The following is a 20612-nucleotide window of genomic DNA, read 5'->3' as shown; positions in this document are numbered from 1 at the left end:
AAGAATGCTGGCTCAGATGTACACTTATCAACTATTCGTAGGGCATTAAATCGTGCAGGATTGCATGGACGTATTGCCAGAAGGAAGCCCTTACTTTCCAAATCTCATCAAAAGGCTCGATTAAATTTTGCAAAAAAGTTCCTAGAAATGCCTATTGATTACTGGAATAATATAATTTGGTCAGACGAAACGAAAGTGGAACTATTTGGACGCAACCAGCAACGCTATGTTTGGTGAAAAGAAAATACTGCTTATAATGTGAAGAATACCGTTCCAACCGTTAAGCATGGTGTGGGGCTGTTTCAGTATAAATGGAACTGGAAGATTAACCATAATCGATGGAAGAATGGATTTAGTAAAATATCAGTCCATACTGAAAGAAAATCTTGTTCCGTCTGCGAACCAGTTGGGGCATGGAAGGAGGTATACCTTTCAACAGGACAACGATCCTAAACACACTTCAAAGAGCACTAAGGCATGGTTAAAGAATAATAAGGTGAAAGTTCTAGAATGGCCTTCCCAGTCTCCAGACCTAAATCCAATTGAGCACTTATGGCATGATTTAAAAATTGCGGTACATAAAAGAAAACCATCTAATTTGATTGAATTAAAACAGTACTGTCAAGAAGAGTGGCTTAAAATTCCAGTGGAGAGATGTAGAAGTCTCGTTAGATGTTATAGGAAACGTTTACTTGCAGTAATCAAGGTAAACGGAGCTTCAACCAAGTATTAATGAAAAGGGGGTCGAATACTTTTGCAACATCCATATTTTTATTTTTGTAAATAAATTTATTTATATTATCAAGCACTAATTACTTTTTATTATTTTTTGTTGAAAACTATACAGTTTATTCGAACTTAGTCGTTAAAGAAGGTTTTGAAGATTATTGAAGTATCCATTCAAAGAAATAAGACAATTTTGGTAGGGGTCGAATACTTTTGCGCACAACTGTATATACAAATAATTTATATAAAAACTATGTATTAAAAGCTATATAAGTAAATTCTATTTTAGCTGTTACATTTGTGATCGAGCACTTTATGGATATATTTACAACGCATCCCGGCTCTCTCTCTCTCTCTCTCTCTCTCTCTCTCTCTCTCTCTCACACACACACACACACACACACACTTACTCTCTCTTTCTCTCTCACACACACACATACTCTCTTACTCTCTCTCTCTCTCTCTCTCTCTCTCTCTCTCTCTCTAAATACAAAGGGTATAACGATAAATTTGTCTAAAGAAAACAACACTACAGTTTTATTTTAAAACTTTTATTGAAAAAAACAATTCAAATAAATTGATTATGTAGTAGAGCTGATATCTATTCAATGTAACCTCTTTCAGCACTTTAGCACAAAATACATGATGATAAGCGTTTGTAGAATATCTGATATAATCAACTGATCTTAAATCAACTCGCCCTCTCCCCCCCTTGCAGGGCTGGGCACCGAAGTTTAAGCAAAGACCATTGCCCTTGTGCCAATCAGTTATTGGTCAATGTAGGGGAAACCCTTCATGCCAATTGTCACTATCCAGCTCCCCTACTACCCAGGGGGCTGGTCCCCATTTCCCCTTCACTTTCCACATTAAAAAAACGACTTTGTGCCTAATTTGCTCAGCGGGGAAGCAAATAAATCCAATCAACTGATCTTAAATTATGGTTCTATGCTCACGCGACCCGATAATCGCTGCTAATTTTGAAATGTCTTTTCTAAATCCATTAAAAATTTTTTTATTCAAAACTTCTTTTGTAAATGATGTTTTAGAAGTAGACAGACAGTAAAGGCATGCATAAAAATGAAACACAGCCTACCTGGAGAATCATAGCCTCTTCGCGAACTTGCTGTCCGACAATGGAATCCTCTTTAACTTCTTTCGTCAACTGGCGCCATTTCTGGCTGACCTTCAGGGCATTGGTTAGACTGACCTCGTCTAATAAATTGAGAATATATTTGGCCAAATGCGTGGGAAGACAATAAATGAAATCTTTGTATTGACATGCGACACTATACCTCTCAACATCCATGATCGGCTCCTCCTTCTTCATCTTTTGACGAGATTGGCTCATCAGATTAGTGTTGCTTATATCATCCATGAATTTACGGGATTCAACCTCTTGGTATGAGATGTTCTGATTCCATGCTTCAATATCGGTTAAGGAAATCTGTGGATATTCTTGAGGAATGGCATCTTCTGTTAATAATTAAAGTCAAAGATAAAGAATAAGCATTTTACTGCTAGGAAAAATTATTTAAACAGATAAAACACTCAACAATCAATGAGCTTTATCCAAATCGGTTTATTGATAGAAATTGAATTACATGACCACGAGTTGACGGGAAAATCAAACTCATTAGCAAAGGTAATCGAAAGAGGTGGAGAGTGTAGTGATATCATAACTTCCCGGTTTAATACAACATGGCAACCTTCAAATCCAATGTAAACAAATCCTTATTGAACCTCCCTTTTAAATAACCAAATTGTACTCAATTTACACCATTAACGATTACTACACTACCACCTTACTTTCATTAGCCCTTATTTTCGAGTGGCCTTCTGGCCTTGATAAGTGTTGACTCCCAAGTAAAAAAAAAAAAGGAATCTGGTAGCACAGAACGACACGTCAATGAAATGATACGGTAGCATCAACATAACATGTAAAAATAACAATTCAGACTGGCGTAACAATACTTTCGACTTTGTAGATGTAACAGGGCCAGCAGTTCTAGGACTACCGTCGCTACAACAGCCTAAACTTATTACACTTCATTGCACAATCAAAAAAACATTAACGAAAGCAAAGTGGAGGATATCTCAACTTAGCAAAGCTGTGTTTGCAAACAACACCAATCAACCACAACCTTTCAAGATCAGCCGAACTTTTCAACAAATGAGAGCACACATAGTTGTAAAAATTCCAACCCTAAGATTTTACAAATCTCCAAAATTCAGAAACATAATAAAGTTCGATGCATTTATATTTTTTCGGACTACTATTCTCATATTTAGTGTTATTTTCTTAACGTTTTAGTCGATGTAACCTTTGTCTTTACAATGAAATGTTTTTGGAGGGCCTATACAATACACACTCCCATATATTTTGTTTCTTTTCGTAGGTTTTCAATTTTTTTTCAACATATTACTATTGATTGGACACTAATCTATCTCCAAAAAGGCAAAAGAATTCAATATTTAAAGATTTGTAGGGGTACTCAGTTTTTAATATAGCGTTCTTGTAAATCGATTCCCCATATTTGAACCAATCCTAGACCAAACTGCTTTAAAAAAGGTTGGCCTTAAAAAAAGTCAATCTGGCAACCCTGAAAAGGCAAAACTTTGCGAATTTGGCCTTTTTTTTAATCAAAGGTCAACTGGTTCTAATATGGGGGATCGATTAAATAATCAAAATATACGGTTCCTTTCTTTACATTATGTGAATGTGTAACAGAGCCGCTAACAGCAAAATAACTGAGCCAGTGCAGAATTTGATGACACAACGGAGGAAGAGAAGGGAAAGAAAAAGAAAAAATGCGAGGACTTGGAGAAGAAATTGCATGCCGGCGAAGATGAACTTTTGGTCCATGGTAGCAAGAGACTTTTAACTACATGACAGACGACATAAACTAAGCAACTTTTAAAACGAAAGGCATATCGTTATTTTGGAAGAACCATGAATAAATGCATTTCATTTCAACAGGAAAAGTTGAGCCGAATTTCTTTTTTTTTTCTTTTGTTCTTTTGCAGTTGTCTCAGACACAACGTATCACTTTACAAGGCTTTTGTGTTCCCACATCTATGAAAAGTATGTTTAGGAACATCCACATTGACAAAGTGACACATGCTTGTAGTGGTGTAACATATTTCCAATATATAAACATATAAACATGCATAAAATTTATAATGATCGGCTAATTAGTTTAGACGTAAATCCTATCCATACAAATATATAAGCATATACACATAGAAAAAATTCATAATGATCGGTTAATTAGTTTAGACGTGGATCCTGTCCATACAAATATATAAACATATACACATACAAAAAATTCATAATGATCGGTTAATTAGTTTAGATGTAAATCATGTCCATATGCATAAAAGTTGTACGTAAATACTCTCCATACAAATATATAAACATATACAAAAAATTCATAACGATCGGTTAATTAGTTTAGACCGAAATCCTCTTCATACAAATATATAAACATATGCACATACAAAAAATTTATAATAATCGGTTAATAATCCTGTCCATACAAATATATAAACACATACACATACAAAAAATTTATAATGATCGGTTAATTAGTTTAGAACTGAATCCCATGCGTACAAATATATAAACATATACACATGCATAAAATTTATAATGATCGGTTAAATCAGTGGTTGGGGAACAGGGGTAAATTACCGCCAAAACATAAATAAGAAATTGGAAGGAGGGGCGGGAGAGCGTTATGAACGTGCCACAGATGTGGATATGCTAAGTGAAGGGAAGTTGGAGAAAAGAATGCATCGAGGAAACGGAGAAATATCAGTATTGAAACTGCTTCAGTATTAAATCAGTTTTGAAACTGTTTTAACCCTCAGTGAGACCAATTTGAGACCAATATCCATGAATTCTTTAAGTAAATTGGTTTGTCCACCGGAATACTTCCACATATCGGGGTAAATTCATTTTACTACAAATTCTATTGGAATCGAAAAAATCGATTAATTAGTTTAGATGTGAATTCTGTCCATACAAATATATAAACATATACACATATAAAACTTCATAATGATCGGTTAATTAGTTGAATCCTATTCATAGAAATATATAAACATATACACATGCATAAAATTCATAATGATCGGTCGAAAGGTACTAGCAATAAATATGAATACTAACGTTAGATAAAACAATATTAAAAAACCGGATATTGAGTCCTCATACACAAATTTAGAGAAAAAATGATGTGTTTACCTGGATTTTTTTGTTTCGTAATTTCAATTTTCAGATCGTGTTCTTGCTTTTCGAGTAACGCATTGGCAAACTTATTCACGACGTGCAAAAGGTGGACATCACATGATTGCAAGACAAGCATGATAAAATTCCCCTTCGACCAAATCGACGCCTTCTCATACCAGTTCCACGTCATGCTTATGGCCTTATTCACAAAGGCCATCGTCAGGGTTCGATCACTGCTTATGGTGCTTGTATCTGTCTGCAGACTTGGCGCTGTTTTGCTACTGGCATATATGAAGTCTTTTCGTGTGGTCGGTGCAAGAATGTCGCAGAGTCGTTGCAAAAGGATGGGATAAGCCGCCAGCCGCTGCACCAAACCCAGTAAACAGATACGTTTATTCTGTTCACCCAGACGCGGAAACCATTCTTGGAACATCAGCAACTGCTTGGAAAGCGCACAAGATTCGCACGGTTCATGGCCTGTCGCAAGGCAGCTCCTTTCACATTTGTTCAGTGCTGGATGACAGTCATTTAACAGTAAAGTTTCGTTCAGAATCGAAGAGGGTCGACAATTGTCGGAATCAAAATCCGACCCACCAAAACACGTGCCGTCTCTAAATGTCTCCTCTTCATCTTCATTCTCGTCGTTTTGTGACTTTCCCATGATGCTATTTACCTGAAAGATAAGAAACAGGTCTAAGTTTAACATTGTGAAAAGCGGAATATATATTTTTTAAAAGTGTGTAAGAAGGACACAGCAATGTAGAAAACCGGGATATGGAAGTGACGTATGAATAAAAATAGACAAACGAACGAAGGTCTTATTGATTTTATAAATCTTCGTATATCTTTTTACTTTTCAAAATCAATCACAAGCCTGACACACAAAATAACACACGCTATCATATTAATATAGAGACTCGCGGGACCTGTGGAAATTCCAGAGGGGTCTCATTCATATGTAATATATTGATGTTGGCATTCTGTAGATGTTCAGTGTAAATTGAGATGCTCTGATATTATTGTAGTTTGTTTTGTTAAAACTGCAAAAGTATTTATATAAGCTAGCAGGGACGCTCGGCATAGCCCGGTCATAAAGTGCGCTTAAATATGATATTCTAATTCTTGCAGATTTCGTATATATTAATCTAGAGTTAATGTTCTATCGATTTTTATATATTATAAAGTTGCGATTTCAAAAATAAAAAATATATATCCATATGACTTGGGTGCATCAGCTATAATCGAAGCTGAAACCAAGGGAGACCCGACATTACCTGGTGTTGAATGATGAACAATGACTATTTCACACTTGCATATTTTTATTGTCATTGAAATCAATGAAATTGTCCTTTTTTTCAATCAAATCAATTTATTGCCTGCTCTAATTGGGGACCCATCGTAGTGCAGAGAGAGGAAGCTTCATATGCCTCCCCACAGTGACATTGTAGTCTACATTGCACTGTAGAGAACCTACTGTTGATGTTATAAAATTATTTTTTATATATAACGGCTTGAATTAAAGTTTAAAATGCAAAAGTCAAGTATCATGCTTCAATCGTGCTCTAAACAGAAACATTTATTTCGAATGCGCTGATTTTAAATCCACAACCTTACTGCTTGATAATGGCTTGAATTCAAATTTAAAATAAAAAAAGTCAAGTACCATAGTGCAATTGTGATTTAAACAGAAACATTCATTTCGAATGAGCCCCTGTCATATCAAAGAACCTACTATTGATTTTATATATTGGGCCTTTTGGCTTGTGTGATAATAGAACTTCCCAAATAAACTTGTGATGTTAGTGTTAAGGTGTTAATTTTAGTCAAAATCGCCCCCACTCTTTATCTGTGCCTAAACCTAAACGTAGATTCCATGAACAAAGCTCCTTTCTTAGAACTACACGCCTGTGGAATTGTCTTCCGTTTTCCTGCTTTCCAGCTGATTACAATATGGTTATCTTCAAGTCCAATGTAAACAAGTTCTTGATGAGCCCCTTTCACTTAAGTTAACAAATTTACCGAATTTCCATTACTAACGATTACAATATTGTCCAATTGACTACTTTATACTCTTAACCCTTATCCTCGAGTGGTCTCTAGGGCCTTGATAAGTGGTTATGCCTATGTGTAAAAAAAATATATATAATATATTTGTAGTCATCAACATACAGTTCTGGTTTGTTGTATCACAACTCATCAGTGCCGCTAGACTAGCACCTCTCCCAAGCCAAGGATCGAACCTAGAACTGTTGTGTTGACAGTCAGCAGTTCTACCACTCGACCATGGAAGTGATGCCCGCAAATAACTAGTCCGAATGTCTATTTAAACAAAAATCCGTCCACCACTTGTACAGTGCTCAAACCGCTTGTTTGTAAACAAACCACGAGCTTCGCATTTTTCAGCCAATTAAGTAGCGAGTGAGATTATTTAAGACAGAGGGGGGGGGAAGCTTTAAAATATATTTGCAGTCATCGACATACAGTCCTGTTTCGTTGTATCACAACTCATCAGTGCCGCTAAACTAGCACCTCTCCCATATATATATATATATATATATATATATATATATATATATATATATATATATATATATATATATATAACTTGAGTTCCTTCAGCTATAATCGAAACCGAAACCGAAACCAAAACCAAAACCAAAAGTTATGAAGAATTCTTGGTAAAATTATTTATAAAAACATATAGATGACTTCAGTGACATCAGCTATAACCAAAACCGAAACCAAAGGTTATGAAGAATTCTTGGTAAAATTATTTATAAAAAAAATAAATGACTTAAGTGCTATAATCGAAACCGAAACCAAAACTTATGAAGAATTCTTGGTAAAATTATTTATTATAAGAAATGGAAGTCCATAACAATTAAACGACAGTCATTTGGATGTAAGCGTGAAACACAAAATAAACAACACACACGATCTCCTATTGACAATAGATAATAATTTTTTTTATTACAATAGAAAAATGCGAGCATGAAAAGTAATATGGAAAAGTAAAGGACTAGTTGTTAAAACGGGAAAAGAAAATGACAAGATATTCTAGTAAAAAAATATAATAAATTTATAACTTAAATATTGCAGAATCAAGAATTGATTATATAATGTTATAAATTGAATTAAAAAGAAATCTTACACGCGCAGTTAATGATGTCATGATCACTATCATCGTCTTGACATTTAAAAATAAATAGTGTTTCATCCTTTCAGGAATCATCAGTGCACGGTGTCAGGATTACCGCCGGTCGGGAGATTTGAACCCGGCAACAAAGCCATCTCTTACTCCATTAGCAAAGAACGAACACACACACACACACACACACACACACACACACACACACACACATATATATTTAAAAAAAAACAAATATAAATGTTATATTAAGACAGAGAAAGAAACTTAAGATAAACAGCCTGTCTCTGCTCTATCATTATTTTCATGGCAAGTACTCGTCAGAGCTCTAATCTTTGGACCCCCCCCCCTTGCAAAACTTTCAGAAAAAAACACACAACTAGCTAAAACCATTATCAAGAATTTTACCCACTCTCTATCTGTGCCTAAATCTAAACACAGATTATAAACTCTTTCTGTTTGTTTTATTGTTTGTTTTATTATTGACTGGTGATGATTAATTGCCTCTTCTTCACTAAATATTATTATATCCTTCGAATATGTCAGTTGTTAAATGATCGTTTATCCGTCCACTCCACGACCATTTTAAGAAATGCAAAGGATAATATTTAGAAATTGGCAGGGCAGGGAAGAGGGTGAACTGGAAAGTAAATAATCTTTTTAAGGTCAAAGGAATGTTTTTAATTGTCTCCTGCTGCAAGAATTTAAACATCGGGAGTTGGAAAGTAGGATTGAGAAGTCAGCGCCCCACCCTCGAGGAAAGGCACTATGATCTGCAAAAAAATGCCTGGACAGCTCCGTCGGTATTCTCTGGTAGGAGCGCCTCAGGCGATTAACAGTAAACTAACCACTTCTCAAAAAGAGAAGGAAAAGCCGTCCTAGAACTATACAGAACTAACCGCAGTCAATAGGGGCCAGATCATTACAGAAATGCTTTAATCTCTGTTGATTTTGGGGCCCTGAGGATAAAAATTCCTTAGATTAAAAGAAATACTTATGATGAGGGGAAAGGTGGAACACGTTTAACGAATACAAAATCATATTTATGTGAATGAAAAAGAGAAAGATACGTGTGTAGAAATATTTCAAGTACAGTTTGTGTATGAAATTGCGTGTTTTGTATTGTTGAGAAATGAAAGAAGTTTTATGATGTATGTATATGTATATATATATTTTACTCTTGTTCGCCCCAAACAAGGCATATGACCACTTGGACGTAAAGGAGATTATGTGACGAGATGTGCAAGATGTTTGTTCACATTACATTTAAAATTCTACATGTTAGTACAGTCAGGAAAGCAGGAAATAGGGAGGGAATTCCAAAGTCTAGCAGTCCAAAAGAAGAAGCTCTGACATGTAGGAACCTCAACAGTATAGAGGTAGGCTTTTGCTGCTTCTCAGGTTACTTGAGGGGACACAAGTGCTATAAGTTCATCAGAGCATATTCCATTAAAACACTTGTAAAATAAGCACAATGATGCAATATTATGGCGATGGGACAGGGATTGGAGCGATTAAATTTGAGATTAAATTTTTAGTTCCTGTTTAAAAGGAAGAGACTAGTGATAAATTCACCAGCCCAGATGTGGTAACAATATTCCATGCATTGGATACTCTCAAGTGTGGATAATTTTCTAGCATTAGAGCGAGCCCACTATCTTTGCAGCAGCTTTGACAATGTCCTCAATGATTTTGTTCCAATTCATGTTGCCTGTGAATATTAAGCCGAGGTGTTTGAACAATGGGCTCTCAAGGTATTTGTTAGCCATGGTTATCAGTGATTAGGAAAGTTTCTTGTAATTGTTAAAGGGAAGAAATGTTCTTAACAAAATGGCTACATAGAACGAGTGTCGAACGGATGGGTAAATATCGCTTTGCTTGGAACAAGTGTATTCGCACTTAGTACACGTGTATAAGGATTTCAAATGTAACTATAATAGTGAAATTCGGAAAACGAAAAAAAAAAAAAGATTAAAATAAAACAGTGGTATGCACTGACTTTTTGTGTCAGTTTCATCTAAATGCAATGATATCTACTTAATTAGCATATCAGAAGTACTTAAATATCACCGCATTATTAAAAACACATAAGTTTTTGATCTTTATCGTAAAAAAACCGTCACCATATTTCTTCGGGAAGACCTGACGTAATCGCAAGGGAAGTAACCCAGTTATATTAAAAACAAGTTAAAACTCACAATTAACAAAAAAAAAAAATTAAAATATTCAATAGTTACACACTATTTATCTCCCGTTGGAACTCATCGTTGTGTTTTTAACCAAACATTTTATTTTCGCTAATTTTCACCAAAAAATGTTTTCTTTTTTTTCTACCTGATCGTTTTACATGATTTTTGGATATATTAATTTCATCTTAGCATTATGAAAAGGATGAATTCGAATTATAATGGCATTTATTTCTTTTGCATTATGAAAAATAAAATACTAGGATTGAAAAGTGGGATTGAAAAGTCAGCATCCCAGAAGAGGCGCACTCTGACCCTGCAAAAAATGCCTGTGCAACTCCGCCGGCATTCCCAGACAAAGGTGCCTCAGCCATATCTCCAGATGACAATAAATCTGTTTGTTTGTTTTTTTAAAGAAGAAATGATTTGGTGAGATTTTATTATTTCCCTTAACCGGTGTAGATAAAATATTCCCCTGTAAAAATTCTTCTATTTTTATCAATAAAAGAGAAAAGACTATTTTTAAGATCAGATTTTTTTTTTCGATTTTTGGTATTTATCGGATTAATTTCTGTACAAAACATTTCTAAGAATATTGTCAGACATATAAATTATCTTTGTCTAAAATTTGCAAAAGATAGGATCGGTTGTTTCGGAACGCATACATACATACACAAAGTTGTTGAACACTGACTAGATGTCTCTATTTGTCTGCTTGCATCGACCTTATATTAAGAACTAATTCTTTTTGTGATAATTCTTAATGGGGGCTGAAAACTAGACTTGCAGAGTCAAAGGTAATTTTGTGACAGAGTTAAAAATATCATCGTTTTTATTTTTTATTTCTTATATATATATATATATATATATATATATATATATATATATATATATATATATATATATATATATCGTACCCTGTTCCCAAAAGAGGGGAGATATTACATATGAAAAATATTTGGAATCAAGTCTCCCCTTTCTGTTATATCAGATCATTTGAAACCATAGTAGCAAGTTTTAGTCTCCCCTCCATCAAGGCCAGAGGTGCTGGGGAAATATATATATATATACACGGAAATATGTTTACTGGTCCCCTGGCAAAAGGAGGGTGGGCCTGTAAATTCCCCTTTGTCCGTTCATCTGTGCGCACTTTTCTCAATAACTGCGCCTTGGAATTTTTTGAAAAGTAAAAAAGTAACAGAACGGATTTTCCAGAAAAACTCTGGTTGCCCTCCTAGGGGTGTTTTTCTGGTTAAAATGGCTAAAATTGACACCTTTGTGCTTATTAAAAAAATATTGATGCCTTAGATTTTTATGAAACTTTCTGAAAATTTGTAACTAACTGATTTCTATACAATTTTTTTTTTGTCTATACTTAACGATAACTCTTAGGTGTGCCCCAGGGGATCTTTTAGGGCTATTAAAAACACTCCATTTTTGGGACTTTTTTACCATATTTGTCCAACATTTTCTGTTTATGTCTATTTAGCAGTTTTGCATGGTGCTGAACTCAAATTTAAATATGTTAAGGCCTTGGGGACTTTTGGGGCTAAATGGAGGGGGTGGCAATGATGGACTTAGTCATTTCTTCAAGTATGTTGACATGCACAATTCTTGACAACACCTGTGGCGTAGCACAAAATCATTCATGCAATTATTGTCAATTTTTGAATTTATTTCGCCCTTGACTCATCAGAAGAAAAAGCACTTATCAATTTTAAAAGAAAATAAATATATGTGGGCATGGTTACACAATCCGAAAATTGGGAGAGAAGTTGAAATTATTTTTTTCATTTTACTACGCCATCTTTGAATTTTCATGGAAAGTCATCAACTTTAAAGTCCCGTATTAATACATTGTATTTATTTTGATATGCATTAATATAAAAATATTTTATTTAATATTTCATTAATTTATTATTTATAAGAACTATATGCGCTATCCAGCTATGTTTATTTTGTAATATCAGTCATATCCATCCTCTATCACATAGATTATTGTAGTTCTCTTATTTCTCTCCCACAACAGTTTCAATGTATTACCCTTTTCCTCTCACACCCAGTTATTTCACTCCTAATGCAGTTATCGCTAGACATCCCATCCCTAATATGTTACCTAGCACCTTTTCTCCTCTTCTGATGAGAAGCATTAGGCTTCGAAATACCATCGTATAAAGAATTTTACTTATCCTACACCTCTTATTGATATAACATCCATCTATAATATAAATCTCACCTGTCTGTTTAAATGTATGCATGTATGTATGTATGTATGTATGTATGTATGTATGTATGTAAGTCTCGCGAAATCTTTCGACAGTCAACGGATCCTGACAAGATCGATATCATTTTGAAGCTCGACGAAAAATTGACCCCAAAAATTTCTTCACCCTAAACTCAGCCATTTTGTACAAGCAGGGGTCGATTTTTTTGCCGACATTTTTAGCAAGTAATTATCACTGTTGGATTGAGTTCGGTTACTTTCAACGCTTTTAACTCCCAGTTGCATCATGAAGACATCAGCTAAGACGTCAGATTTTCTTTCACTTTCTTTTCCGCCTTCGCAGCCTACTACCACTTTTTTTCTCTCCTCAACACACATCTCCAACCACCCGGGCAACGCGAGAAACCCAGGCTAGTATTGAATAAACGAATATATCTACATGCATTAGTGTATATTTTTATATTGTCATTTTTTATTTATTCATATATATTAGCGAATAGCGAAGACCGTATCAATTCGGCTACCATTAACCGCGTGAAATAACGTTGAAGTTAAACATTTTAATTTTAAATATTCATTTACGTCAGGCAGACAGTGATCTAATCTTTATACAGTGATCTGTGCATATATATATATATATATATATATATATATATATATATATATACACTCCGTGCCAGAATTATATGCAAATCGATATTTTTGTTCTAATTCTGATAGTTTTCAATGAAAATTTGTGAAATTTAGCACGTTATATGGCAACACTAACACAAGCGCAGGTCTAAAATTTTAAGCTAATCTGCACAGTAATAAACAATTGACAGCCATTTTGGTGATTTGCATTTTTTTTTTCAGCGTGCCAACTTTATATGCAAACCAATGCTAAAATATGGTGAAGTGCTAAAAGATCATCGAAACATTGATTATTCTAGAAATTTGTAAATTGAGAACAACAATAATAAAGAACAAACAACTTCAATATGGTTTCATAGTACAATCAATATCTTATATAATTGCCATTTTTATTGACAAGAGTAAAAAGCCTTTGGTCCATTGAAGATGTCAAACTTTTGAGTTCATCTGATGAAATGTCTTTGGCAGCAGTCAGAATAGCATTCCAGAGGTCATCCTTGGAGTTGTACTGCCTTCCTCCGGAGTAAATATTTTGTTTCAAGATGCTCCACAGATTTTCGATGGGATTTAAATCTGGAGAACAGGCTGGCCATTGCATTATTTTCCCACGTCTGGCAAAAAACTCTCTCCAGATATTCAGTAGCTATCCTTGCAGAATGAGACGGTGCATTATCATGCATGAATACCATCTTTTTCCGGAATGCCAAATTAGTCTTCTTGTGCCAGGGTTACAAGTGTTCTTTAATGAAGTCAATGTAGAGTTTGGTAGTAATTTTCACTCCATCTGCGACTCTGAATGGTCCTACCAGCTCATTGCCAATGATTGCAGCCCAGAACATCACACCACCACCTCCTTGTTGACGCCTGATCCTTTGGGGACGTAGACCCTCATTATAGTACCATCCTCCTCTCCATCCATCGGGTCCATGAAGGGTCGCTCGACACTCATCGGTGAACAAAACAGTTTGAAAATTCACCTTCATGTGATCTCTTGCCATCTCCATCCTCTTTTCCTTGTGGATATCTTTCAATTGTGGATGGACTTCTGGCTTTCCAAATTTTGCAATCGTCCTCAGGATACGACAACGAGTTGATTTGGGCACATCAGGAACGCCAGCTTTTTCAGAAACGTATTTGCTAGTTTCAATTGGGTTACGGCGAACTTCTCTCTTGATCTTGCTCATTGTTCGCCGTGACAGATATGATTTCTTACGAATTTTCCCGTTGTCAGAACGTCCGTTGCAAAGTTGAGCGTTAGTAAAATATTTTTTTTATTGTACGATGATTACGGTGTAATTCTTTGGCAATTTCTAAGGTGGAAATCTTATTATGGAGCCTTTGAACAATTTTAGACTTCTCAGCTTGATTTAAAGCACCTTTACGTCCCATCTTGCATATAAAGTTGGTACGCTGAAAAACTGCAAGTCACCAAAATGGCTGCCGCTTGCTCGCTATTGCGCAGATCAGCTTAAAATTTTATATTTGCGCATGCGGTAGTGTTGCCGTTTAACGTGCGAAGTTTCACGAATTTTCATTGAAAACTATCGGAGTTAGAACAAAAATATCGATTTGCATATAATTATGGCATGAGGTGTATATATATATGTATATATATATATATATATATATGAACCAAAGTTACTGGGTTGATTGGTACATCTTGAAGTGCCAAACAAACACGCACCTGGCGTCATAGCTACAAAATCACTCTTGAGTGATTTCTCGATTTCTTACCTTTCATACATAGCCTTGAATAAATGGTTACGACATTGAGACCAGAAACAGGAAGAAAAATCATTCCTTATTCACGAGTAAACAAATGTAACAGGATAACAGGTGCAAAGGTCCACGCGTCCTATCTGTAGCTGAAAGGTGTGTAAACGAATGGAAAGGTATTAGATGTTAATAGTGAAAGGCAAAATTCCAAGTGCCTTAAATAATTAAAACTCTCTCTCTCTCTCTCTCTCTCTCTCTCTCACACACACACACACACACACACACACACACACACACACACATATTGCGTATTTGGTATATCTATAATATAAAGCTGAATATGTGTGTGTGTGTGTGTGTGTGTGTCTGTGTGTGGTCACGAATAGGCTCCTATATGGTTGACTATTTAAAAAAACTGATTACATATAATGATAGATGTATCGAGGCACAGGAATGGGTATGTTTGATCTGGCAGAACGGTGGTTCATTAAAATTGTGGGGTCTGCGTTCGCGCCTGGTCCACAAAGTATGGAAATAAAAAAATTTTTAAATAAAAAAAAAACGTTTACAAGTGTTTTTGATATAGATGTACATAAGAATACTTTGATAAGTATGTTTTAACTTAAATAGGGATGGTATAATAAAATTGTGAGGTCTGCATTCGCGCCTGGCCTCCATAGAATGAAAATAGGCACAAACTTTAATAAAGACTTTTCATATGTATCTGTGTAAGTATACTTTGATAATTATGTTTCTGTTTGAAGAAATATGGTATAATAAAATTATGGGATGTTCGTTCACACCTGACCTCCATAGAATGGAAATATGTCACAAAGTTTAACAAGGTTTTTTAATATAGATCCACAGAATATTGTGATAAGTGTTTCAGTGTGAACAGGTATGGTATAATAAAATTATGGGGTTTATCTATTTTATTTTTACTTTCATCATATTTTGCTTTGGTTTTGATACCCCCAAATTCAACCCAAATTTACAACCCTTCCTTTTCGTAACCTATCATACTTTCATAAATCAGAGTCCATTTTCCTTAGGCGGCTGTTTTTGAACCCAGTCAGCTTTTGCTAGTATATATATATATATATATATATATATATATATATATAGCAGTTGGGTGACAATCCATGCTGTGCTGACAAATATAAAATGGAGTGGTTCGAGGTGCTACACAGAGCAGACTCCAACAACCATTTAAAGATTTTAGAGTCTGTCTCTATTGCGGTTCGAAAACCTTTTTATGCCGGCAAAAGGAGACAACGAAAACATTATTTCTATTTGGGAACTTTGACCCGTTCCCCACATTCCCCCCCCTTTCCCCTCGCTGTGCCAAGGTTTAGTTTTAATCGCTTTTAAACGCACTTTCAGATTAAACATTTCTTTTAATCGTCTTGTTTTCTTATTTCTGGCACACTCAAATTCCCCCGTAGTGCTCTTTAATTTCGCCAGTAATCGATTTAGCTTGACGAGATGATAGCCAAAAGAACTCTCGAGAAATTCCCGTATATTTTATTCAAATCCTTATATAAATTTTGTACCCCCAAACACACGCACACATATATATATAATTATTTTTTTACTATAATTATTAAATACCTGCAGACACTAGTGTTTCATCCTTTCGGGAATCTTCAGTGCAGGGTGTTACGATTAATACCAGTCGAACGATTCGAACCCCGCAACACGAGACATCTCTGGCTCGATTAGCGAAAACCTAGTCCATTCGGCTACCATTAACTGCGTGAAATAACGTTGAATTTAAACATTTTAATTTTAAATGTTCATTTACGTCAGTCAGACAGTGATCTAATCATTATACGATGATCTATGCATAAGAGCTTAATTGACCGACTTTAATTCAACTGAAAGTGCTCAACGATAAGAAACGAATTTCTTAAAGGGGCTGTCATAATTATTTTTTTACTATAATAATTAAATACCTACAGACACTAGTGTTTCATCCTTTCGGGAATCTTCAGTGCAGGGTGTCACGATTACTACCAGTCGAACGATTCGAACCCCGCGACACGAGACATCTCTGGCTCGATTAGCGGAGGCCGTATCCATTCGGCTACTATTAACCGTGTGAAATAGCGTTGAATTTAAACATTTTAATTTTAAATGTTCATTTACGTCAGTCAGACAGTGATCTAATCGTTATACGATGATCTATGCATAAGAGCTAAATTGACCGACTTTAATTCAACTGAAAGTGCTCAACGATAAGAAACGAATTTCTTAAAGGGGCTGTCATAATTATTTTTTTACTATAATAATTAAATACCTACAGACACTAGTATTTCATCCTTTCGGGAATCTTCAGTGCAGGGTGTCACGATTAACACCAGTCGAACGATTCGAACCCCGTAATACGAGACATCCCTGGCTCGATTAGCGAAGACCGTATCAATTCGGCTACCATTAACCGCGTGAAATAACGTTGAAGTCAAACATTTTAATTTTAAATATTCATTTACATCAGTCAGACAGTGATCTAATCGTTATACAGTGATCTATGCATATATATACATATATATATATATATATATATATATATATATATATATATATATATATATTTCTAAGCGTTGCCCGAGCTTGAATGATGATCATCGAATGGTTCACGGTTCAATAATTTATTGTAATCCAATTGGGAACCCAATGCAGTGCACCGGGAAGAAGCTTAACATTCCTCCCTGCAGTGACTTAGTCCACAACACATTGTAGCTTACATTGCACTGTAGAGAACCTGCTATTGATTTTATAAAATAATTTTTATATAATGTGACCCAACCACTTGTGGCGGTCGGATTTTACATTAATACCGATAATAATAGAGCTAAGTTAGAGCCTTTTTATTATGTGAACAATCCCGGGCAATAATCGCTTGCCTTGCTGACTCTATTATTTGATCGATGATGTAACCAAATCGAGGAAAAGTAGCTTCAGTTAGCAGATTTGGGATTGATAATATTTAATAATAACATTGTCTTGCGATGAAAACAAATGATTTCGAGAGAATAGTATGAAAAGTTGTTTTGACTAAACTTGGAAGTAGAATCTGACCTTGAGGACAGCCGGCAAATAAATTCAATGGAAACTTACTTCGATAAGCGATTACGCACAGAGTTAATCAGGAGAGAATGGAATATATTATAACAGCCTCTTGATTGGCTAGTTTGGATCGGTGAAGCTTCATTCCCCACCCACACCTCAGATATATAAGCTTTAGCACAAGCAATATTTTAGTTGGAGCAGTGGAATCGATGAGAATTGAACCAACAACCTCTGACCTGAAAATATCGCTGACAATCTCTCTCTCTCGCTCGCAAGCTGAATAATATTTTCGTCACATATTTTGCACAAAGAAAAAGAAATAGATTTGTGAGTGGCGAAAAACCCTCACCACAGATAATTTCTTGCTTAACATTACCGTAACAAAGGCTTCCCCCTCCACATCCACCTCTGCAGACTTGGTGATAACATAGGAAGAAAAGAAGGAAAAAGCTGAATTCATGTAAGCTTTCCCTCTAATCAACGTTTATACGAACATGGAATTCGGAATGATTGTTCTTAGTGCGAGAGCACTGTCAGTCGCAGATGAGGTGACACTTATTGAACTGTGGTCTCTGAGGTGATTTGATTTCAACTTCCTATAGAAGGATCTTTGTACAGTGGCATCATATTAAAACTTTGTAGTTATATAGTTTCTGTTAATATAATTTTTTATAGAAACTATACATGGAGTCTTTACTTATTGCTTCTGCAAAGGAGTTTGCGTTGCTACCAGACCAGATGGTCAATTGAGTTATTTTTCAGCCTAAAAAGATAGAGACGACAATAAACTATCAGTCTTACTCGAGGCCAGACCTTTAATGAAAATGAAAACCAATTAGAAATATATATATCTATATATCTATAGAAGTGAGAATGTGTGTATGTGTGTAAGGACACTTCTCCACCTATATACCCAACGAATTTTTTATCTACAGACTTGAAATTTGGTATATAAGGTATTCAGACATGTGGAAAAGTTTTAATCGGTTTTCATCCGGGGAAAAGGGCTACTAAGGAGTCCAAATTAAAAAATTGGCAATTGAAGGGGGGGAGGGTCATCGGATTTTTATCTGTTTGTCAACTGTTTCATGGCTGCACATGCGCGGTCATGAAACATGGCAGCTTCCTTATATTAAGAATAAGTAGGTTTGAAAACACTTTTTAAAGACTGTGGTACGCTGGTATAATAGTTATCGTATTTGACTCACTGTCTTCAGGTTTTGGTTGCGATCTCAGCTCGAGTAATATTTTTTTTAACTTACAAGAAAACATAATATGCACATAATAATAGGAAAAAAAAACATAATATGCACATAATAATAGGAAAAAAAAACATAATATGCACATAATAATAGGAAAAAAAAACATAATATGCACATAATAATAGGAAAAAAAAACATAATATGTACATAATAATAGGAAAAAAAACATAATATGCACATAATAATAGAGAAGAAACATAATACTCGTTTCTCAGTTTCTTTCCATATTTTTTTTACTTCATTTTTTTTAAAAGGAATTTAACATTTACGGTATTTCTGTTTATAATAAGAAATCTGCATTAATTAAAATATTATATTTGTGTGTGTTTTACGATTGGGCAACGCCGGGCGACCTGCTAATATATATATATATATATATATATATATATATATATATATATATATATATATATATATGTATATATATATATAACTACTTCATTTACTCACATAAAATTAATATACGAAAGTATAGATTTATGCGTAAACGTAAAGTATTTACTTCAAAAGTGCTCAATACGTAGGTAGAGCTAGTTAGTAATTTATAAAATATATATGGCGATTAAGCTACACTGAATATTGGGCGTTTCATCCACTCTAGGATTCCTCAGGCTTATGCGCATAAGCCTGAGGAATCCTAGAGTGGATGAAACGCCCAATATTCAGTGTAGCTTAATCGCCATATATATTTTATAAATTACTATATATACATATATATATATATATATATATATATATATATATATATATATATATATATATATATACTTCTTGTTCTTAATATTTTATGGAAATTGCTCCAGATAAGGTATGAAGGCAGTTGATGCAACGTACTAACAAAAACGAATGATCAAGGCTAAAGTTAGGAGGTAAACAGTCAGCAGGATGAGAGTTTCACAAGCCTGCGGTTCTTATAAAGAAGTTATAGGAATAGGTATTAACAGCACACTGAGGTATTAAAAACATCGCATTGATAGAGACCACTAAACCAATAAGTACAACGAGCTAGAATAAAGGAAGCAGAGAACAGGCCAGACAATTCTGAATAAGACATCCTATAATGGTTTTTATAAAAAGATTGAGATTAGTAATATCACGATTGCGTAAGAGAAAGAGAGAAGAAAAAAAAGAAGAAGAAGAAGAAGAAGAAGAAGAAGAAGAAGAAGAAGAAGAAGAAGAAGAAGAAGAAGAAAGGACGGACCAATCAAATCACAGGACGGTTTATAACAATATTTGTTGACATTAGATTTGAAGATGATAATGTTGTAATCAACAGAGAAGCAGTCTCGTGGTAATATGATTTAAAGATAGACATAATTTGCAAACAAACCCAGTCCATGGAAATTTCGCTTGATGTTAAGCACATGAAGGTGGCGAAGAAAGTTTTTTTGTTTTGATGTGGTAAGAAGATGAT

General features: G+C 34.7%; 1 protein-coding gene across 2 annotated transcripts in view; it reads right to left on the bottom strand.

The window, feature by feature from the left end:
- Positions 1-20612, bottom strand: part of LOC145293103 (F-box and WD repeat domain containing protein 10B-like) — a 53108-nt gene that overhangs the window by 29443 nt on the left and 3053 nt on the right. Inside the window, exons 2-4 of one of the 2 annotated variants that reach the window (XM_080139480.1) lie at positions 14883-15013; positions 4973-5630; positions 1820-2199 (exon numbers count right to left, since the gene is read on the bottom strand). In XM_080139480.1, coding sequence (XP_079995606.1) covers positions 1820-2199; positions 4973-5618 — 1026 coding nt within the window. In that variant the 5' untranslated portion in view covers positions 5619-5630; positions 14883-15013. The remainder of the gene's footprint in view (positions 1-1819; positions 2200-4972; positions 5631-14882; positions 15014-20612) is intronic. The other variant, XM_080139479.1, reaches the window with a different exon arrangement.

The sequence above is a fragment of the Euprymna scolopes genome, chromosome 14 (genome assembly GCF_053919585.1).
Source record: "Euprymna scolopes isolate OS-2025 chromosome 14, ASM5391958v1, whole genome shotgun sequence".
NCBI lineage: Eukaryota > Metazoa > Mollusca > Cephalopoda > Sepiida > Sepiolidae > Euprymna > Euprymna scolopes.
The sequence above is the reverse complement of the archived record's forward strand: the minus strand, read 5'-3'. Positions and strand labels throughout refer to the sequence as shown.